At 41.7% G+C, this 23,445-nt stretch overlaps 1 protein-coding gene and 2 long non-coding RNA genes across 4 annotated transcripts in view; 2 read left to right on the top strand and 1 right to left on the bottom strand.

Annotated features, from left to right (window-relative positions):
- Positions 1-7,862, top strand: part of ACTR3 (actin related protein 3) — a 28,751-nt gene extending 20,889 nt beyond the window's left edge. For both annotated transcript variants that reach the window (XM_086898598.1, XM_086898597.1), the window contains exons 5-12: positions 4-99; positions 640-747; positions 2,813-2,956; positions 3,711-3,884; positions 4,251-4,343; positions 4,769-4,894; positions 6,464-6,547; positions 6,945-7,862. In XM_086898598.1, coding sequence (XP_086754724.1) covers positions 4-99; positions 640-747; positions 2,813-2,956; positions 3,711-3,884; positions 4,251-4,343; positions 4,769-4,894; positions 6,464-6,547; positions 6,945-7,040 — 921 coding nt within the window. In that variant the 3' untranslated portion in view covers positions 7,041-7,862. The remainder of the gene's footprint in view (positions 1-3; positions 100-639; positions 748-2,812; positions 2,957-3,710; positions 3,885-4,250; positions 4,344-4,768; positions 4,895-6,463; positions 6,548-6,944) is intronic.
- Positions 7,863-11,341: 3,479 nt separating this feature from the next.
- LOC111932298 (uncharacterized) lies at positions 11,342-16,620 on the top strand. The gene is made up of 6 exons (XR_015289527.1): positions 11,342-11,662; positions 12,630-12,691; positions 13,676-13,822; positions 14,156-14,319; positions 14,510-14,588; positions 15,774-16,620. It is a non-coding gene; the product is annotated as an uncharacterized LOC111932298 (long non-coding RNA).
- Positions 12,082-12,696, bottom strand: LOC111932299 (uncharacterized). Its single transcript, XR_002866063.2, has 2 exons — positions 12,613-12,696; positions 12,082-12,165 (listed from the first exon to the last, which is right to left on the bottom strand). It is a non-coding gene; the product is annotated as an uncharacterized LOC111932299 (long non-coding RNA).
- Positions 16,621-23,445: the final 6,825 nt, after the last annotated feature.

Here is a 23,445-nt window from a genome sequence, read left to right as displayed (position 1 = left end):
CAGACTGAGCCTCCATTAAATACTCCAGAAAATAGAGAATATACTGCTGAAATCATGTTTGAATCTTTCAACGTTCCAGGGCTATATATTGCTGTTCAGGTAAGTGCAGGGCTGTTGAAAGTCACAGCTGCAATATTTCTCCTTGGGATAAAACTAATTTCACTGTGAAAAAACTGTGTAAGTTTTGAATTTGTTTATGTACTTCTGGTTGGCAGTTCCAGCACTGCATGTTTGGCATGCTTTGATTCTGTGGGTGGTTACTGGATACTGTTCCTCTGTTACCTCTACAGGCTTCTGAGCAGTAGAGTATGCTATATATCTGCTGCATCATAAGTAAATAAAAAAACCACACCACATCATAATAATTCTATTAATCCAAGAACTGAACCCCTTTCAGTATGAAGTAACGAAAAATTATGTTTGAGCATGGCTGAAAAAACATCAGGCAAGTGTCAAAAATTACACTTGTACAGCTTCTTTTTCTAAGAGGTTGTGTAGACATATATAATATTATTAAATCAGTTTCCATGCTATAAATTATCACAGGGTGTCAGTCTGTCCTTGGGAGGGGTGGTGGAAAGTGAGGTCTGCAGGCAGATGTTTTGCTAATATTTGATTTTGGTGTGTTTTTTCCCCAAGGCTGTCCTTGCCTTAGCTGCATCTTGGACGTCAAGACAAGTAGGAGAGCGAACACTGACTGGCACAGTTATAGACAGTGGAGATGGTGTCACTCACGTTATTCCTGTGGTAAGTGTGCCTCAAAGCTACACTACAGCTTCAACAGAGAACAATTTGTCCTCTAAGTTCTCTGAAGTGTACACCTACACACACTGAAGTGTAGATAGGAAAATGTCAGATAACTCCCAGGGCTGTGGGTGTGAGTTTTGTAGTGCAGGAACTCTTGAAGAACTCTGTAGCCCTGAGTTTGGCAGAGCTAATTGTCTTTCAGTGACTTACCTTAAAAGATCAATTGCCAAGGCCATGCTAAGTGATGGGTGAAATTGCTTTAACATATTTCCAATTTGGTTTACTGGTAAGAGTAAAGAGGCTCTTTATAGTAGTCAGTACAAAGAGTTTGACTTTTTGTTTTCATTTAACTCAGTCCATTTATATATAAGTAGAAATAATACAAAGTATTAGAGGGCAGATGTTGTATTGTTTATTTTTTCTCCATCTGTTCCCAGTGTTTAGTAGTGCTTCATCCATACAAGCAAAGTCAAAGTTCCTGCTTGACTGGAAAAAACAACCCCTAGAGCTGGTTAGTGTTGAACATCCAATACAAAGTTGTTAAAGCAGAAACTTGGATGATTGTGTGATATTTTATTAAATGATGAACACCTAGAGCTGCAGTTTTCTTACTGTCAGATTATTGGGTTTTCTGCAGGTATGGATTTCCTTTTGAAAAGCTGTGCATTCAAAAGTTTAAAATTTCAATTTAAAAGTTCAAAAATTAATAATTGGAATATTTAATAGTGTTCTTTATTTCAAGTGGCTGATAATAGATTTCTCTGCCCATGTTTCCTGGGGGTGTTAAATTCCTGTCTATGTACTAGATACATTTGTATTTTCAAAATGAAGTTAGATTACAGTTTTTAAGACAAAGATCTGTACAAAGTTTTATCGTGCCCAGTAACATCAATTTTTTAGAAACAGTAGCATTGGTGGTGGTCAAACACACACTGCCATGTGGCAATTTCTTATTAATTTTGGTGGAATTTAATGGCTAGAACTTTATTCAGACTGTTAATCCAAGTTAGTGTATTTTTAATAAGACTTGGGAAACAATTGACATCTCTGACCTTCTACAGGTAAAAGTTGTGCTTAGTAGTCCAAATTACAGTTTAAAAGAGTTGAGCTTTTCCTGATTTGTGGGTTTGGATTTTTTTAAATTGAAATAAGAGGAGGTATTCTGTATCATTTGAAGCATTAAATTCCTTTGCACAATGTCATTTACTTCTGAAATTTTTAAACATGTTAAACAAATTGTCAACAATGTTCTACCACTTTAAAATAGATAAAAAGGAATTAACGAACACTTTTCTCTGTTGTGAAGTTAACAGTAGTGGTAGTTTTTTTTTATGACATTGTTTTCTGTGTTAGACATTTTTGTATGAACGTAAGGTGTGTGTGGATTTAGGAAAAGTGAAGCATGAGTGTGATACCTGGACTCCTCTGTTTGGATTTAGCAGGTCAAGTAGGGTTGAAGGCCAAGCTTGTAAACTTGGTTTCTTTGTTTAGACCAGATGTTTTTAATGCATTGATGGTGGTCCTCAGGATGAGTGTGACTTGTAAGGGTAGGTTGCTGGATGAGGATGGGCCAGTCTGATGTTCTGAGCAGTCCCAATCAATGTGCTGAAATGATGCATTTTCTCCCTGCTTTCAGAAAATTAATTTTGGTTCATGTGGATTGTAACGTCTTACATCAGTGGCTGTGACTGCAGGGCCACATCAGTTATTCTAAAATAATATTTCACGAAAAAAAGGTTTCTTGACCTTTTTGGTAAGAGTAACCTCATTTTGAAGAGAAAAAGGCCAAGGAATAGTGAGTATAGTGATTTGTCTGCCTTGTATGCTAGTGACTTTTCTGTTCCTTCTAACCTGGTAAGAATTATGAACCAATGCTATGCAAAGTGAAGTAAGGTTATACTGTGAAGAATTTGATTTGTTGTAATTAAATGAGCCAGTCTTAAACGGCTTTAGCCTCAGAATCACAGGTAGTGGGTAGGAGTTTAGACTCCATGCCTTTCTCCCTCTGAGGTTTGGTGAAAGTAGCTCTTATCAGTATCTTTGTCCCCATTAATTTTGTTTACAGGCTGAAGGATATGTGATTGGCAGCTGTATCAAACACATTCCAATTGCTGGGAGAGATATCACATACTTCATTCAGCAGCTGCTGAGGGAGAGAGAAGTAGGAATTCCTCCTGAACAATCCTTGGAAACAGCTAAAGCAGTGAAGGTAATGTGAATGTTGCAGATCTTGAAGTTATTTTATATCACAACTTGGTATCTGGTTTTAAAGTACAAGAATATCTGAAAGTAATTGTCCTCCTGAGTAATAGGGCTCTGATTCTAAGTAATATAAAAATGTCTTAATAGTGTAATAACATGAAATAGCTTAAACTCAAGGTTTACTGTTGGGCTACACTCACTCAGTCTGGCCTGGAATTTCACTCTTCACCTGTTGTCTTCCCTTTCTCTTCCCCTCCATTATCATTATTGTTGTTGTTATTATCCTGTTGCTATTATTACTGTAATGTTCTGTTGGAAATACTGTTGGCTGGATGTGTCATATAAAGAGCTGTAATTGCTCTTACATTCTTTCTGAATATTAATGTGTTCTTTTTTGTAACATAACGTTACATAGAGAACAAAGCAATGCTGGAAGACATTCAGCTTAAAGTACACTTAAATTTTTTTTCCCTGGCAGTTCTTCACTGTATTTCAGAATTAATTTCTCACAATCATCGAAGTTTAGAGGAAAAGCAGAAGTAATTTAGCTCAGCAAGAGCCTTCAGTGTTGCACAGAAATGATCTCTAGTAGCAGAGCCATTATCTACCTGTGTACAGTAAATGTCAGTTCAGCTGTTTTGAGGCATATTCTTTGTCTGCCAGTGTAATACTTTTAAAAGTTTAAATTACTACATTTTTTGAAATTTCATATCAGTTTTCTATACTTTAGGTAGTTTTAACTGTATTTATTTGATTTTCAGGAGCGCTTTAGTTATGTTTGCCCTGACTTAGTAAAAGAATTTAACAAGTATGACACAGATGGTACAAAGTGGATTAAACAATATACTGGAATTAATGCTATCTCAAAGAAAGAATTTACCATTGATGTTGGTTATGAGAGATTCCTGGGGCCAGAGATTTTCTTCCATCCTGAGGTAAGTTGATTTGACTAAACTTTGTTTTAAAAGCATTTTAGGTGATAGCATAGAAAACCTATTTGCAAAATTGTAAGGAAGTGGTGATCATCCTGACTTACATTTCTTCTTATTTATAAATAGATACCAGCTATTGTTGCAAGTCAGCATGGTTTGATTCTTGATTGCTACTAATCTTTATACAAATCCAGGCTGATACACAAAGCACTTACAAATGGCAGCAAAAGTATTTAACAACTGTTTCCATTATTAATTTTCATGACATCTGTAGTATAATAGAACAATTCTTTGCTTTTCTTCCTCTTTATCTCTTCCTTTGCAATATGTGGTCCTTTACAGTGACTTGATTTTTATTCCTGATTGCAGTTTGCTAATCCTGACTTTACGCAACCAATCTCAGAAGTAGTAGATGAAGTTATTCAGAATTGTCCCATTGATGTTAGACGTCCTCTATATAAGGTCAGTAGCTTAATATCTGGTTTTTATTAGAAGAATTGTGATTTTTTTTAATCAAGGTACATATTTGAAACTCTTAAAAACCAAAACAAAATAAATAAAATTTACCATTTTTCTAGACATCAATCCAATATGCAAAAGACTTTGTTTGTTCACTTAGACATTTTCAGAATGTGCTTTTTCATTAGGGGAACAAGAAACTGAGCAAAAGTGGTGAGATGTAATAAGATATAAATGGATTTTAAAGCACAGGCTATTTTAATGTGGCAAACCCTTGATGAGTTCATGTTGTGTCATGCTTTTATGTTAGGTAATTTGCTTAACTGTAGCTTTAAAAACTGTTTTTAGATATTTAGAATTTAGGAACTGGGTAAAGCTGGAGACTTGTGTTTTCAGACGTGGTTAACAGGTTTTGTTATTCAAAACAGAATATTGTCCTCTCTGGAGGCTCAACCATGTTCAGGGACTTCGGTCGCCGTTTACAGCGAGACTTGAAAAGGACTGTTGATGCCAGGCTGAAACTTAGTGAAGAACTTAGTGGTGGCAGACTGAAGGTTGGTTCCTGCAGCTCACACATTTAACAAGCATCTGTTAACTGGAAAATGTGCAAATGACATCTTGCATTGATCTTTGGTCTTTGTTGAAATGTCTTCACCTTATTTGAAGTTCTTAGAGAGGCTTTTCAGAGATTCATACATTACACTGATCACATACCAGGGTTTGGCCACTCCAGCTGTCTTTGTGATTGTTGTGTATTGATCAATTGCACTTCACTGTGCTCAGTCTTTTGAGCTTGAAGATAAGAGAGATGAATCAAGCTCATTGTTGAGCCACCAGGAGAGTCAGGAGCACGTGTCCTGTGAGGGAGTCTTGGTTAGAGAAGGTTTTACTGATAGTGTCTCAGTACATGTGGGGAGATTACTGACTTTGAAGTTCAGCTGGATAAAACCCTAAATACCTTCCTCTGGCTTCATAGCTTACCCTGCCTTGAGCAGGAGGTCAAACCAGAGACATGTGGTCCCTTCCCACCTCAATTATTTTCCTATAAGCAACTTCATGTTTTTACTAAATGGCATGATCCTTAATTTGTGCTCTTCCCACTTCAGACCTGTGACCTAACTGCTGCATCTTTCTGTTGTCTCTGCATAAATAAAAGACCAGCAGAGAGAAAAAAAAAAAAAGTTGTGGGTTTTTCCTTTTAAAGCAAAATTGAAATTATTTTTCTCATTTATTTTTTAGTAGCAATCTAGCTAGGCAACCTCAAACAATCCTTTAAAGCCCCAGCAGAGCTTTATAATATGCCATGTAGACAACTCTGAAATTTCAGTCATGCACAGTTGTCTGGCCCAAGAAACATCATGTTTTCTTTACTAGACTCATACCACTTAGTAAGGAAGCAGAATCTGAGTAAGGAAATTGGATTCTTCTTGTCTTCTAGGTGCCAGGCATGGCAAAGAATCCCTGGCTGGAGTTTTGCAAATGTGTTACAGAACATTTTTAGATAGTGTTAGATACTGTTTCAAATTTCAACAGGTTGGGCTGTAACAAATAAATTCTGAAACTGTTACATACACTGGCAGTTTCTATGGGCAGCAGTAAGGAATAGTTTGTGTAACCAACAGGTTTCCCTATGGAGGGAAAGGGAATGGCTGACTGGAATGGATGCTGTAGTTCAGAAAAACATGATTGACTGTATGGATCCTGAATAAATTTTCAATCTGCAACTGATGCTTTGTTAGAATAATCACATGAAGCTTGAAAATCAGTTTCCTAAAGTGTGTGTTTTTGAAGAGTTTAGGTAGAAAGGATTAATGCTTATAAATACAGAAATACATATCTCATCAAGAAGTTAATCAGAACATTGTGTGAAAAGAACTGGGTGTGAATGGAAGTATCTCTGTCTGATAAAGCAGATAACTTGATCTATAAGCAGGAGCTGTTTCTTACTCTTGATTGTACAAGGGAAAGTCTGATGCCATAGATGTAAATTTACATACACAGCACTTGTAAAAATACTAATTTATGAAAAGTAACTTGATGTATACACTCCTTTAAAACCAGAACTGGTTTTTACCAGCAGAAGTGACTTCTAATGAGCTGCTTCTCTCTCCTTCTTTCTGCAGCCGAAGCCCATTGATGTCCAAGTCATTACACACCATATGCAGAGATATGCAGTCTGGTTTGGAGGATCAATGCTGGCTTCCACAGTGAGTTTAGCTGTCAAGCTGAGCATGCTTGAGCCATCCTGACTGTGCTTTTGGAGCTCTCATCTCTCATAGTATATTAATTGTATATTAAGTGTGGTAGAGGAATTTCTGATATACCTCAGGTGGTAAATATACCTTTCCTGTTTTTGCATTAGACTTTAAAGACGTGGAAGAGCAAATGAAAGCTGAATTAAAGCTTTGTGTGAGTTGTTAAATAGTGCATTTTAGTTTTGTGGCAGAGTATATTCTTTGCATTGGTGTTTAGCCATGCATGATGTAACTCAATTCTAGGATTTCTGTGCTATCTTTATCTTTTTCCACTGGCTACATAAAAGTTAATACTGTTAAAACAAGGTGTCTATACCATACACTAATGTTTTTTTCCTTCCCTTTACAGCCTGAATTCTACCAAGTATGCCATACCAAAAAAGATTATGAAGAGATTGGCCCTAGCATCTGTCGTCACAACCCTGTGTTTGGAGTCATGTCTTAAAGCTGACCCTGCAGGGGTCAGGGCTGGGGAAGTGGGGAGGAGGAAGAGTCTTTCTGATTACTTGTTTGTCTGATGGCTGGTATTAAGATAACAAACATGACTTGACAATATGAAAAAGACCAAACACAATTAAGCAGGATCATTTTAATAAGTGTCTCAACATGCGGATGTAGTGGAAAGCCAAAAGGATCACGTTTTTTCTTTAGATTGATTATTTGAACCTGTGCGTAACAAAACAAAGAAAAAGTGGATTTTAGTTCTTTCTGTGCCCTGATATTTTGTATATTAATGAATTATCCAAGATTTGATGGGATTTGATGGTGTGTAGATAGTCAGCTCTCTAATGCTTCCATTGTACCCCTTCATGGGTGCAATACAGGAGCTTGTTTATATTTCATACTTTTTTATACTTTGAGGAAAAATATGAATAAAAGAAACTGTAATATTTGAGGAAAAAAAATTTACCAGTGACCAACTTGAAAGTAAATTTAAAAAAAAGAAAAAAAAGTCATGACTCATGCAACTAGCTCTTGCAAATCATGACCAGTCTAAATCCTGGGTTCCATACAATGCGAGTGCTTTTGGAACTAAGAAGCTACTATCTTGGATTAACCAATGCCTGCTAGTGCTTTCTGATTACTTGGTGCATTTTCATACTATCTCTTGCTTTAAAAAAAAAAAAAAAAAAGTAAAGACAAGACTGTTGGACCAGTATTGCAGTTCTGTAGTGTCATTTCTAATTAAACCAAATAATCAGGTTATCAAAATTTGGTGTATTTAAAGCCTAACACCATTCCAATAAAGGCACAAAATTTCTTTTTATGTTGGTGTCAGACTTGTTCATCTCATGACATGGGAAGTTCTGAGCATGGGTCCCTACATATCCGCTGTGGCTTTTGAGGAGTGAGGTTGGTCTGTGAGGTAGAGATGTAATGTGCTTTGTGTAACTCAAGTGTGAGCATTTTAGAACTGCAGTTTGTGTGTTCAGTTAGCTAGCACTTACCTAGAGAAGCCTGACAGCTCCTCCACTGTTGGCTTTGTTCATCTACTTTGTTCTGTAACTTTTTTCCCCCCACTTTCTTGCAGGTGGTGCTATTCAGGAGTCAGCACTGCGTTTTCAATCTCTGTGGTTTTTCTGCAAGAAAATACCATGTAGATAAAAATAAAGTGAAAACAATCTCTTTCTCATTCTTTCTAGGAAGAACACTTTCTGTAGTGGCTGCAATTGCTTACAATTTCTGTTGATATTTGATGAGAGAAAACTCAATTTTTAGGCACTTCTGGGCCACAGATGGAGTTGAGGCTGTTTGCATAGAAGTCCACAAGAGGGAGATAGCCCAAAGATGGCTCATGTTTTTATCAGAGAAGCTTATCAATTGCCAGAGCTTCATAACTTGGTGCTCCACGTGACTCCAAAACAAGGATGAATGTGGGAAAGTTGTTTTTACAGCAAACATTGTAAAAAATTTATATGCTGGAATCAAACAGAACATAATGCAAACAACACATTTTTGAACAATTTTATTACAAAACTATATTGGTAACATCTCTGTAACAGTGATAGTGTTTTAGTTCTTATAACTCACTTTTAAACTCAGTTTGAGTCATAACTGTAGGCTGATTCATTTTGTAAGGAAGACCAATTGGCAAATATATATAAAATAAAGTTAATTTGAGTTATGCTTTTCCAGCAATCCTGGTTCTGCCACTGTATCCTATCTAGTGACAGGATAGTTTGATAACTGCAGTGGTGTGAAGATAAAGCAAGGATCTTTTTCTTCTCTAGAAAACAAGAGTGTTAAGAATTCACTTGAAAAACCTAAAGTCCCGACACAGATAGATAACAGTGAGCAAGTGCAAAGAGAAGGAGTGAATTCCTCTTCCTGTCACACACCGCTGTAGAGATATCTTGGGTGTTGCACAAGTTCTGTGTTCATCTTCCTGGGGCCCCAGGGGAGCTGCTTAAAGCTTCTGTTTGTCATTTGTGTAGAAGAGAAGGGGGAGAAACCATGCCCTTACACAAGCATTGATATTTTTTTTTAATATTTTTTTTTGTAGCTGTCATCTAAAATTACATTAATTTTCTCATGGAATGGAGTAAGTGGGAGTTTTTTGCAGTGTGTTTTTTGTTTTTTGTTTTTTTTTTTAAACTAGATGTACTTTTGGGGAAGTTACACACCAACAGCTAATTTTGGGTGTGTTAAGAGAACTAAAAAAAAGTATGAGCAGCTCCTATTAATGACTTGGACTGCATGGAGAGTCGTCAATACTTAAACACACCATACATAGTAGTAAATTCAGTCTTGTACAGTGGGAATATCTGTCTGGAAAGGGCTCACAGTGTTCTGCACATCAGCTCTGCTGGTGAGTGGTGAAGGGGCTGAGCAGCCCCTGGGTAGGGCATCCCAGGGATTGTGTAAAGCACACACTGTACAGTGTTAAACACAGGCAGTTCCAGGAAAACCCTCTGCAATCTTGAAATGTGGATCTCACATTGTTCTGTGTGGTGGCCTTAAAGCATCCAAAAGGTTCATTACAAAGGCAAGTGCTTAAAAAAACCCCACAGAGCATGAAATGATATTTTTTTCTCCAAAGGCTCGTTACTGGAGAGGTTACATGGAGAAGGCAATTTTAAATCCATGTAGGAGGATTTAATGGGACTGAGGTCAGGGCATAGCTTTGTGTCCTGTGTGTGAGACTGGATGACAGAATCCCTGAGGAGACCATCCTGAAGGGAGGAGGAGTCCAGGAGGGCTGGGCCTTCAAGAAAGAAATCTCAAAGACACAGGAGCAGGCTCTCCCCACCTGCTGAAAGCTGAGGTGGTCATTCCCCACCTACTAATTTTATAATTCTATAAAGGAGACTTACACTTCTACTGTCCTGCTGCCTGCAGGATGAGCTGGAGCAGTGCTGACTGTGCACAGAAAATAGCAAAGAGAACTAAACAGCTGCAGTCTGGCCTGCCTGAACTTGGCTCACTTTACCCTCCTCTAGGAATTTGATTTTATTCCAGTAGATGAAGTAGGACTTCAGGTTTAATTGGCTTAAAAGCTGGTAGTTTCATGCAGCTGAACTTGGAATAAATCAAAGGTCACTGCCAAGTTCTTTTAGGCTCATCTCTTCATTTTGTGAAAATGTTTGTACCAAATGTTAGGTATTGTTGGGATGGATGAGTTATCACTTGAAAAGCTGCCTGGAGGCAACTGCTGGGCTGGCTGAGCTCCTGCTGCCAGCTGTGGGCTAGTGCTGTGCAGCCTCCCTGCCTGATAGCTGCTGTTCTCTGTGCAGGACTAAAACTCCTCTGACAGTAAAATTAAGATATATACATTGTTAGCATCACTTAATACTTGTTTTGGTTGATTTTTAAAAAAAAATTCCTCCACAGAAGCAAAATGCAGAAATAATCTGCTCTAAGTGCCAGTCCCCTGTTCCAGTACAAGCCTGTGAGTTTCCTGTTTTAAACAGGATCCCATGTGGATGCTGCAGATGTCTCTTTGCTCACAGCATTTTTATCAAAAACTGGGTTGCAGTGTTGGCAGCAGGTGTCTCTCACCTCCGTGGGAAGCAGTGCCCCCCTGTGTGTTTGGGCAGCAGCACACATAGTGGCTGTAGGGTTTTTCTCCCCAAAGTTGCACTGTAAATATATATATATATTAGTGTAAATGCATTTACTGCTGGAGGGAGGCCCAGGGAGCAATTAGTTTACAGGAGCTGAAGATGTAGTGCTTGATATGGAGCATGTAACACTGAGACGGCTGAGAAAAGAGCTCGGGTTTTTTTTCTGCTTCTCATAAATTAAAAGGTCAGGAAAGCTGTTTTGTTTGAAAGACAAACCGGCACAGAAGAAGCCATTTCCACTTCATGAAAACCCAGAAGCTGACCTGCCTGAGCACCCAGGACTAACCTCTTTTAGCATCTTGGAGTTGTTCCGATTTTTTTTAATAAAAGAACATTAAGTGGAGCAGGGGTTTAAATACATCTCTCCTTCCCACCTGAATGCCCTGGCTACTCAGCTGTATGGAAAATTTTCCCCTGGTCTTGTTTGAGTCTCCCCATCCCTGACCTGTTTCAGAGCCCAGGGCTGCCCACAGCATGGCAAGGGCTGTGTCAGCAGTGACTGCTCTGAGATGGAACCCCCAAAACCCATTCGGCAAGGTGGTGTTTAGCTATGGGTTGGTTTCATTGTTTTCTCCAATTTCCAAACTCTGATTTAGCTAGACTGCTAGTGGTGAAAAATACCCCAAGTTGTGCCCCAAACACGGTAATAAATAACAAATAGGAAGCAGCTGGTAAATCTCCCAAGGAACCCAGCAAATCAGGAGCATGCACGAATCTGTTGTGATGCAGAATTGCAGCTGAAGCACCGTGGGGAGGGGGGAATTGGCCTTTGTGCAGCACTTCATGAGCTGTGATTGTGCGAGGCTGCCTGGCAGGAGTGGGCAGGCTCGCTGCACTCAGGGCTTCACACTTGGCCACAGGATGGCACTTTCCTACAAGAAATCCGGCATGGCTGCAGCCTGGAAAACCCCTTGGCACAACCTGCATGGAGAAAAGCAGCTGACTGAAAGCGTGTGACCACAAACCCTCCTGGAAAGGCTGCTGCTTTTGTAGTCGCGTCAAGGTGAGGAAGATTAGAGCCTTGTCTTTGTACCTGGAGCCAAGGAATCCGGAGATGTCTCCCTGCAGATGCTCCAGCCAGAAGTGGTGTGAGCTCAGCTGTGGATGCTGAGCAGGACTGAGCCCCTCGGCACAGGGAATACCGAGGTGCACTGAGAGGGAATCCATGTCACATGCAGGATGTGACACCAAGAGATAACTGCCTGGATTTTGCATTCTCATTGCGATTCAATTCTGAATTACCTCAACCTTTCCTTGCACCTGGTTGTAGGGAGTGCACAGAGATGGCATGAGCATGCACCCATCCCATAAGCAGAGATAAAGCCAGGGAGATCTCTGCTTATCGTGGTCCTGACAGAGACTGGAGGTGCCTTTAGTGTTTTGTGCTCGTCCCCTACAAAGTGCAGGCAATGATAATCTTACCCTGCTGTGGTGATACTGCACGGATGTCTCGGCACTGCTCTCAGTATGGCTCACCAGGCTTCTCTGAGCAAATTGTGCTGTTACCTGAGGGGTGATTTGGGGAAGAGGAAAGTTTTTACATTGTTTTGGGGAGCTGGGCCATACCAGGCTGTTCTGGTGTAATCACAGTGTTCAGCCTGAGCAGATACCCTGGAAATGGTCCTGGGCTGAATGGAGCTGGGCAGCAGCTGTGTGTGCCTCTTGTATTTTACAGAGCTATGAGGATTTATAGAAGAACTCCTCTAATTATTGCTAATGCACTTTGATTTCATGAAGTCATGACCTGGAAACCTTCTGCTCCTCTCTCACCTCCATTAACTCATCTGACCTACAAAATGTCTAATGTGGTTTATCTGCCAAATGTGCAAGCTGACAGCGAGCTCAGAAAGGGCAGATACACCTTTCCTCAGCTGTGAAACACCCTGGGGGAGGGGGATGACTTTGTTCTGTTTGAGCAGCCACCTCCAACTCATGGTCCTTTCACTCTCTTACCTCTGCATGCCCTGCAGCACCCTGGCAGCTGCTAAAGCCTGTCCAAGTCAAACAACACCGAGCTGTCTGCAAGACAGAGGTGAGACGGTGCCTGATGCAGCAGGGGCTGAGCCAGAGGGGCTGAGCACAGGTCATGGAGCAGGGGAATGGGAGGTGCATCCCACAGCACAGCCCGTGTGTTTTCCCAGGTGATCCTGGAGTTCCTGGGGTTGTTCTGCTGGTGGACTCGGTCACTTGATACTTCAGCTCCTCACTGCATGGATGTGGCAAAAGCCTCTGAGCCTCTGGGCTGGGAAACTGTGGTGATGGCAGCTCCTTGCTGGGACAAGTACTGCCCAATGAATATCTGTGGTCCCTTGCTCCTCCTGTACTCAGGGAAAGGGTTTCTCATTTATTGTCTATGCCCTACAGAGCTGAATAGATGAAAACTAATGACAAAGGGATGACAGGAGACAATGCTTTGTGACCTGTGGGGTTGATGTCACATTTTGTAGCACTCTGCAACTGCTGTCCTCTGTGGGGTTTTTTCCTTATTCCATTATGTCCATAATTCCCCTGATGAGTGGGATGTATTTGCTGTGGCAGTGGCAGAGGTGAGCAGTAGGCTGAGGAAGCAGAGATGGCATGGGGACAAGGGGATTCTGTGCCATTGGTGGTGACATCCAGACCGTGCTCATGGTTCAGGTGTGCTGCCTGAACACAGCCTTCCCCTTCATGCCTGCCCCCAGCTCCTCTCTCAGCTCCTCTCCCAGCTGAAGAAATTGGGTAGCAGTAGTTGGATGCTTTCTCCAGGTAATGGCTGTCAGGTGCTGTAACCCACTCCAACTCTGATGAGAATTGCAGCCTCCAAAATGAGAATTTTCCAGCCTCCAAAAGACAGGGAGACTAAATGGCACACTATTTTCCAATCCCCTAGCAGTTTAACCATGTTATAAATGGGTGTGTTGGAGGGACAGATAAAATACACCTGGAGCTTGTGTAGAGAGAGAGGTTGGTGTGCAGGGAGGTGAGAATTGAACTGACAGACCTGCAGCTGGGGTCTCTGTGGTTTTCCTTTTTTCAGCACCTCTGTGCAGCCTGGAACCCTGACTTTCACTTGGAAGGTTAATTTTCCTTCAAATGAGAAATAGGTTTGGCTCCAGCAGTCAAAGCAAGGTTAAGAACCTGGAGAGAGGAATTGCACAGAGCTGAATCCTGCAGATCATTGCAGGTATGCATCCAGAGCAGCTTTCTTTGCTTACTCCTTAGCCCTCCAAGAATCTTCCCTGACAGCTTTTGTCACCACACACGTGCCTTCTGCTGGGTACATGGGCTGTTGGTCCTTAGAATTTTTGTTAAATACATAGCAGTGTGGCAATTTATTAATTTTCAGAGTTCTTGCTCTTTAGAACCTCAAACAAGTCAGAGTAGTTTAAATAAAAAAATCTGAGGGGAAATTAACTGTCATTAAAAAAATTGCATTTAAAAGTTTCATTCAAAACACACTGGAAATGTGAAATTTTGTTGTCAGTAAACATTTGCACCTGTCTGATCCTATCTGCAGGTTTTTCCTCTCCTGGTGGGCAGTGCTGGCAGCTGCCTCAGCCCTGATCCTGGCAGAGGAGGTGCTGCTGCAGGACCACGGGATGTAGGGCTGCTGTGAATCCCCTGAGTCTCCTCAGATGTGTGACCCCTGCCACCTGCTGCTGCTGCAGCCAAAGCCAGAAAGTGATGAAAGTCCCTTTGCTGCTCTGTCTGCTATTTTTCCAAAAGGAAAAAATATTTTTCTCTTCATGAGTATTAATGACAATGCAGGATTTATATTCTCTTTCTGCCTTTAACCCCTATTCACATCAAATATCATTTGGGCTTTTTTCCATTGTTCAGCATAGGGATAACTTTGCATACTTCATTTCAGGTGTGTTTGAGAGCAGAGGAGAAGAGAGGGGGACTGGAAATTCCTAAGGCAGGACAAATGTCTAGACGTAAAGAGAAAGGTAACGATGGTACAGGGGCTCCTCTTGCTGTCTGGGTGGTAGATCAGGAAAGGCACTTTTCCAATATTTGATAAACAGTCAATACCTGCTGAAGAAGGAAGGAGCTGCAGGGCTGGGAGACTCCTTGCTTCAAACCACATGGCCAGAGCTTTCAGACAGCACTGTGGCACCACCAGCCAGCCTGGTGACCTCCCTCACCTTCCACCCCTCAGCCAGGCTCTGGCAGCAGGATCCAGACTCCTCTTCCTGAGGCTTTTCTGCTGCAATGAAGTTATAACTGCAAGTGTCAGCATTTCAGCAGGGGATGGTGCTCAGTTTCACATGGGGACTAAAAAAAGAGCAGATGAATATAGAATAAGTGGCAACTGCAAAGATATAGAAAAATTTAATTCAGTTTTTATAGTATTTGTATTTGCCTTAAAAGCCTTGGCTTGCCACTGCCACAGTGCACTGCCCTAAGTGAGCATGTAAAATGTGCACGTTCACTTGGCAAACACAACTGACTTTTCAATATTATCTTTATATTGATGTGCACAGGCAATATTGAAAAGGCACTTTACTCATTCACACTGTGAAGATATCATGTTTAATAGACTTTAGATAGAAGTGGCTCAGAAAACTCCAGATCTGCCCTTTAAAATTATAAAATTAAGATGTGATGGGAAAGACCATTTAACAGCCAGGTCTTTATGTAATGAGTGCAAGTCTTGAGTGACTTCCTGGATATTTTTATATGGTGTCCCTCTGCCATGATTCTTAGGTATTACATGGAAATAATGTGATAACTAAAACCTGGTGTGTTTTTTTGGGTTACAGGACAGAGGGATGGGTCATTTATGGAACTGAGGTGCCTGAGCTCTTTATACACAAATGGGGATGGTACCTCTGCAGTGTGGGGCCCTTTGCCCCAGGGGTAAAGTGTGGGACTGCCTGCTCCACGTGGCGTTTCAGATAAACAGCTCCACAGTAGAAGGGTGAAGGCAATCAGGAAAAAAGGAGGGAAAGGACTGAAAGGCTCTTGTTAGTGGCTGTAATGTAATAACAGTAAATAGAAATTTAAATTAGATTGCTCTCCAAGATTATTACCCAACAATTGGTCAAGGAGTCACATAACTAATCTAATTTTTACACTTTATGCCTGCAAAATATCTGTTGATGCATTTTCTCTCTCCTCTTTTCTTGCAGGAGCATTGATCATTTTATTGTTAAGTCTGATGCTGCTGCTGCTAGAGCTCTTGGTCTGTGTGAAGCTGTGTTTTGGGGAAGACCACAAAGCCTTCAGTGTATGATTTACTGGAGCAGAAAAACTTGCTCATCCCTTCCTTGGCTCACCTGAGTTGAAAATACAATCTCCTCTTAAAACAACCCTGCACACAGCTGGGTGTAATTCAGCCCACAGCTTCTGCTGCCTTAATTCACAAAGATCAATTTACAGAGGAAAGCCTCCAGCTAACCGATGCCAGGTGGTGGCTTTGGCTTCCTGAGGGGGTGGGTGACAAATACAAGTGGCCTGAAACAAATCAAGGGATAATGCTGTGCCACAGAACGGTGCTGGATGCCTTCTGTCTGCGGGTATCTAATACAGCTAATAAGCAGCTCACATTACTGCCTGATTTGGCAGGAATTATTACCTGCTGAATGGCTTAATAGATTTCCAGTCCCTCTGTGTGTAATTTTCACTCGTCCCCAAAGGAAAGCTATATAATGTTTGCCATAGTTGTTTGTAGAATTGGGATGCACCACAGGTGTCATAAACTGCTCTGTATTACATGCCATTTTGCTTCTGGTGGGGCTGTAATTACTGGGAGCTCTTCTGGGCAGAGACTGCTACTTGGGATGTGATTGTCCAAAGCAGGACCTTACACTGCCTGGCCTCCCTTTGTCACTGCAGTGTTTGCCTTCATTATCTTCATTATTGGTAAATCTGCCCAAGTAACTCTCGGACATCTTAAAATATGTTTAAGTGGTTGGATTCAGAGGTGTTTTTTTATCAGGGCTGTGCCTTTAAATAAAGCAAGATCTTGAAAAATGATTTTGAGTAGTGGACCTTTTTCAATAGCTTTTAGAAATAGTGTATTTAAATTAGCAGTGTGGTCACAGGTTTAATCATTTAGGGGGGCTACCTTATAGGAAACAAATTCACTATTTCAGATTCTAGTTCAAGAGGAAGAAATATATTCCAGAAATGCTTAGAAATAATAAATTAGATTCTGACAAGATGCCCTATATCCATATCCCTATATTAGGGGAGGAATGGTGTGATGAGGGTGTGAAATGAAGAGAAGGAGCCAGGCACTGGACACAGAGGGGTCCTGCTCACATTCATTAGCCAAGATGATTGCAGCAGCCAAATATTTGATTAAAGGATATATAAAAATACCCATTAAATAAAATAAGCCTGCATGGGTCTCTGGCTGGTGTGTCTGAAAATGCCATAACCCGGGAATTGCAGCATGCAAAGCGAGGGAAGGCTCTCTGAAGTGCCCACCTAAGGGACCTGTGAAAATTAATGGCACAGCAGAAACACTCTGTAAAGGTCAGCCAGGATGGTGTGTGGAGCCTGGGAGCTCAAAGTCCTTGTTTAGCACAGGCCTGCCTGGTGCAATTCAGCAGAGAGGTTTTAATTACAGCAACACTTCGTGCACCCCATGGTTCTTCTGTGAGAGGAAGTGGGGGAACTCCCACCAAACCAAACCAAACCAAACCAAACCAAACCAAACCAAACCAAACCAAACCAAACCAAACCAAACCAAACCAAACCAAACCAAACCAAACCAAACCTGCTCCAGATTGGTGCATTGCCACCATTTAGCGAAGTGAATTTAAGGGAGGATGAAGGATTTGGTTAATGAGGCTGCAGCCCACTGAGGGCTGATAGTGGGACAAGAGTTTTGCACATCACATCCAAATGCTCTGACCAGGTGGCTGTCCCTGTGACCCCAGGCTGCTCCAGGGTACCACCAGGTACAGCCAAAAATACACCTGTAGAAAAGGGGTACTGCCTGTAATCTGGGGATGTTGCTTGTGAAATGCCTTCTTAAAAATATACCATAAGTATATTATATCCTCAGTAATACTGCCTTGAACAAGCAAGCAAAAATTTTGATGCTCTCCAGGCAGAAGTGAGGAAAATCAGAGCTGTAAAGGGTCTTTGAAAGCTCCATTTTTGTTATGACTGCAAGTATCGTTGCTAGAGCTAGCTTAAAATAATGCCCATGTCCAAGGGTTTTTGTAAGCAGAAAATGTAACAAAAATCCAAACAGCCATTTAATGGTGAGAACAGTCACTATTTCATGTGAAGAAAACTGTGTTTTCTTGCTATGCACAAAAGCTAGAAATGCCTAGAAAGATGTCATTCCTGTAACAGTTTGTCATGCTGAAATTTCACCAAAACTGCAGAAAAGGGCAATCAAAAATGTTTCTGTTTTATCTTTAGGTAAGTGGAAACTGCTGGCACAGCATTGCCTTGATGGGGTGGGAGGTTTTCTCCGGGGCAGCCCAGAGGAGGTGGCTGTGGCTGGGGAAGTTGTCTGGTGCTGGTCCAGACTGGGTGAAGGACACTCCTGCCCTGCCTCTTGGAAGCTGTGTGACTTCACAGGCAGCTTGATCTGCCTGTCAGAGAGGGTTTTCTGCTCTTCCAGCAGGCTGATTTACATTCCCTCCACACACAGCTATATTGAAACCTGTTTGTGTTTCTTTGGATGTTGCCATTTTGCAAAATCCTCGAGTGTGTAGCTGTCATGTCTCCTTCTTCCTGATCTTCAGCAGTCCTTGCTGTCCTCCTCACCAATCCTGCCAGTGTACCCCATGCACTGCCTGTCTCTTTTCCCTGTGGAGCAGCAGAACCTGTGGCTATTCCAGGGAACAGCCCTGATCTGTGGTCATGTTTTGATGATATTTACCAGTTTCTGCTCACCTTACACTCACCTTAGTGTCTGTCCTCAGGCTACTTCTGTTTTGTTGCTTTCAAGGCTTCATTCTCTTTCTGAATAAAAACTCCACATTTTGGATTGTATTTCTTATATATACAAAGTGGCCTTTTTCTTCTCTCATTTAGACAATACCTGTCTAAGTTCATTATCCTCTCTGGACTTCTCAGCCTCTGAATTAGTCTGTTGTACAAATGTCAGAGATCTGCCACTAACTCCCCATGACACACTGTGAGGGAAGTTATTAAAAAATGTTGGTTCTAAGTGGTCCCCTTGGTACCCCAGCACCACCTCAGCCATGGTGTGCACTGTGCTGCCTGGTGCTTTGTCCCCACAGCTGGCTGATGTTCCTGCTTTGAGTCACAAAGTGATGCCAGGCTTTCTTTGCATCTTGTTGTGGTTTAACCCCAGGTGACAACTCAACCCCACTCAGCCACTCACTCACTCCCACACGATGGGATGAGGGAGGGAATTGGAAGAGAGGAAGTGAGAAAAGTGGTGGGCTGAGATAAGGACAGCTCAATAGGTGAAACAAAAGCTGTTCTCTCAAGAAAATCAAACCAGGGAGTTCATTCCCCATTTCCTGTGGGCAGGAGGGTGTTCAGCCTTCTCCAGAAAAGCCAGGCTCTGTCACACAGAGGTGACTTGAGAAGGCAAACACCACTGCTTCAAACATCCTCCCCTTCCTCCTCCTTCCCCCAGCTGTGTGTGCTGAGCCTGTGGTCTGGGGTATCCCTTGGGCTGGGCTCAGCTGTCCTGTCCCTCCCAACTCCCTGTGTACCCCCAGCCTCCTCACTGGTGGGGCAGGATGAGGAGCAGGAAAGGTCTTGGCCCTGTGCATGCACTGCCCAGGGATAAGGAAAGCATCCCTGAGTTACCAGCACTGGTTCCATAAAAAACACAAAACAAAACCTTCACTGTGAAAAAATATTGACTCTATCCCAGCCAAAACTGGGACACACCTGTAAGACCATTGCTTCCTGCTTTTATCTGACCCCTCCTAAAGATGCTTTTGCTTATCCCAGGTCAAAAAAAGAGGAAATCATGAAGCCTCATTGATTCCCTCAGAGGAAAATGCCAAATCTGTTCTGCCTGAGAGAAAGGATGTGGAGATGGTAGTGCTAGGACGAGTCTGAGAAATGGAATATCTGAGACTCATGGGGGATGGACTGCTCACCTCCCCACCTACTGATTGACTGCATTTCTTGTGCAGTTGAGCTAGAGGAAAAATCTTGAGTCCAAATAAAAATAATAAAAAATAATAATTCAACAAGGAATACAAATCATGTGAATGTGAGTAAAATGTAAAGCCTCTTTGCTAGATAGACTGCAGAGCCCCAGTATATCCTGGAGAATTTCATAAATCTAATGAAGCTTTCACACCTTTGGGGACAGGGCTTAAGCTCCTGGGCTTCCTATTCATCTTGGGATCAATAGTGCAGCTAAGTCAAAATCACCTGCAAATAAAGAACACAAGGTTGGGACTGCAGTTCATCTCTCACAGAGGAAGCAGAATAATAATAAAAAAGCCCAAGGCAGCGAATTTTAAACTTTCAGTGTCATCTGTGATGCTGCTTTTTTTGGGAGGACCCAACAGTAATTCAGGAAAATAATCATGGGGGGTAATTCAGGTAATTTCAGGTAATTTCACATGTGGTAGGATCCAGGCACCTTCACTTTGGGACCGTGGTTTTAAGGCCCTGGGTAAAGAGCAAGATCTCAACCAAGTCAACAAACCTGGCAGAGCTGTTGGGTGAAGTGAGAGACATCAGCTTGTGCTTGTTGTCACCTGTGTAGGTGCCAGGTGTGGCAATTAGTGGGGAAATATCTGCAGGCATGCACAAAACATCTGGGGCACAGAAACATTCAGCTCTCACTGAGCTGGAATTCATCCTTCCATTCCAGCCCAAATACAAAAATAATTCAGATTAATTACTGAATGGCTGAGGTACCTTGCAGCACAAATGATTTTATTCCCTGTGACTCTTCTTCTTGCACATCATGCAGTGTGTAAGGCCCTGGCAGAGGGTAAGTGCCAATATAATGGAGCAGGAAAAGTCTTTCTTGAAGAAAGCAAATTAAAATTTTGCTTTTGCCTTTGCAGGGGTGGAAGAGCTATAAATTTACTCATCTTTCAGAGGTAATTGAGTGGCAGTGTGTTGCCTTCTGCTGGAAAAAAAAAGAAGAAAAGGATTATGTTCTAGAGGGTGAAAATAAGGGAGCTGACTGCAGTGGTTAAATACACCATGGTTATAGAGTTGACATGAGCCTGTGTGATGCCCAGAGGTGAAATCAGAAGGTTCTGGCAAGGGAGAAATGAGTAGAAAAAGGGACAGCAAAATAGAGAAGAAGAAGAAGAAGAAGCTGGAGAAGACAGCTTCAGGGGACAAGTGACCATGGGGTGGACATTGGTGAGGATACAGGGACCTCTCTCAGGACCACCTGAGTTTTTCTTCCAGGCTGGCAGCCTAGATGAAAGTTAAGCTTCAGCTTTGCTGGGGTCATGCAAGACCCAGCAAGAGATCTGTGAGATCTGGTGGTCTGTCCACTCACACAGGGTTTAGGGGAAGAAGGGATGTGCTGCAGAAATGACAGTCCTGTGTCTCCCTTGCTAGAGGTGTGAGTTAAGTGGGCTGGGGAGGGAACAGACAGCTTGAAAAGGGGGTGGAGGTGTGAAAGAGGGCCCTGCTCAGAGATCTCACAGGTCTCACTCTTCCCTCTGCATCCTTTGCACCTCAGAGGAAAAAAAAAATCTTCATACTTTCATTCCAAGTAATAGCATTGTCTTGCTTTAATCACCTCTCAGAACATGAATGTGAAGAAAAAGAGCGGATTGGCAAAAAATTGACCTTTGCATTAACACTGGCTTTGTTTCTGTTTGCTAACTGCAAAACCTGTCCTTCATGAATTATGTCTATCTGGAACTGGAGTGAAGGATGGGAAGTTAAATGTATCATTGATACAGATTCAAATTTCACGGCCCACCAGTGTCCCTTGGTGTGTAGGGCTGTATGGCTGAGGTTGCCAGTGAAGTGGTTACTCACAGGAAGAAATGGGGCTTATTCATCACTCCTTCTTCCAGGCTGGGACTGTCTGCAGGCAGGATTTCATCTTAAGACACACAGATTTAAAGTTAACTTTTCCCCCATCCTTTTTTTTCCCCCTATGTTTTGGTTGTCAGGCTGGCAGAAAAGCTCAAACATCTCCAGCTCGTCACAACACAGAGGGAGAGCTTGTGGGAGAGTAATGACCAAAAAGCACAAGATCTGCTGGCAGCTGCTTAATAACAGAGTGTTTTAAAATGCATCTCTGACACTTCCATTTTTTATTTATTGAATGTGGAGTACATGCAAATAGAGTGTCTTTGGGATTGCATGCTGAGCCCTGGGACATTCACAGATCCCAGCTATAAATCTGGAATAAGGCAACACACCCCCACTGTGATATCATTACTGCTGTAATAAACATGAGATGTTTCCTCTTTTCGTTCTTTTCCTCATGTGAGATACTGCAGATTTCTACAGTCTGTTCAGTACAGCCATCCTTTGGAGACATCTGGACTCCCAAACTGGCAGGTCAGCCCTGAGCTCCTTGTGTCCCCTTAAAACTGCTGGAAATTAGGGCTCAAGTTCTCAAAACTCCATAGTCATCTATTCCATATTAACAACATGTGGTGGTAGCAAGAATTAATTGGTGAATTGACATCAAAACCTTGCCAGCACAATAAATGAAAACCCATCAGAACTGGGGAAAGCAGAAGGTGAAATGTGATCATATGAAAAATAGGATGATCATATAATCAGGTCAGGAGAATAATGTAAAACAACAGAACTAAGAGAAATAGCAACTGCCTGGAAATACAAAATAAGGGATGTGAAATAAAATTAGAGGATAATATGAGAAGCATGTGTAGGAGGGTGTAAGCCAAGATGAAGTCCTGCTTAGCAAAATTAAAGAGACAATAACATGTAGGCTGGTCTAGATGTGACAGACAAGACTGGTGGGGGAAGATTTGATGTGAGGACTTCTTGGGCTGCAGTAAGAATGGAGAGAGATGCTGCAGCTGATAGAATGAGATAGAAAAACTATGTTATGCAGAATTATCTGTGAAGCAGTATATTGTTATGGCCTATCCCAACAATGAAACAGATTTAAACTTCACAGTTGATCACCTCCAGAATTTGGAAATGTCTCTGAACTCCCTTCTCTACAGACACACAAAATACCATTCAGAAAATCCCAAGCAGTGACTGTAGTATTTGACTCCTGTGCCTGTGGTGTGGCCTGACCTAGCTTCAGGTACAAGCTGTGAGCAGGGTATGGCATTTTAATAATTCCTGCTCCAGAGCTTGCCTCCAAGCAGTTTAATTGGTCTTTCCCAATTATTTGTGAAGGTGATATGGAAAACTATGCATGAATCTTTGCTCAAGGAAGATCTGAACAGTGACCACAAGTCTTGGTTAATTCCCCTTCTCTTTATTATCTGCCTCCTTCCCAGCTCTGCACTGACTGAACACAGTGCCAGTGATTTGGGACAGCTCCTGGAGGTTTCTGGCTTCCAGTCACTCAGACATATCCTCTTGTGGATATCTCCCACCCTCATAGGAGTGAGCTGGTGAGGAAGCTGCATGTATATTATTGCAGCAGGAAAATGCTGACAGGACATATGTTCCCCTTATTTGTACTGAGCAAATGGATATCTGAAAAATTAACAGTGAAATTCATTTGGAGTTTAATTAAGTAGGAAAACTCTGCAATTCAACAGGCAGATTCCCTTAAATAGGAAAATTATTCCAACTAATAAGAAACTTAAAGAGATAGGATATGCTTAGAAATAACATATAAAAAATTAATAGCAATAAACTATATATCATGTTGTAGCACTTGCTGTTTTCTTTCAGAAAGGAACAAACTGCCAAAGGCATTTC

This window comes from Cyanistes caeruleus, chromosome 7 (genome assembly GCF_971803275.1).
Source record: "Cyanistes caeruleus chromosome 7, bCyaCae1.hap1.1, whole genome shotgun sequence".
Lineage (NCBI taxonomy): Eukaryota > Metazoa > Chordata > Aves > Passeriformes > Paridae > Cyanistes > Cyanistes caeruleus.
Note: the sequence above shows the minus strand (reverse complement) of the source record. Positions and strands in the feature narration are given on the sequence as shown.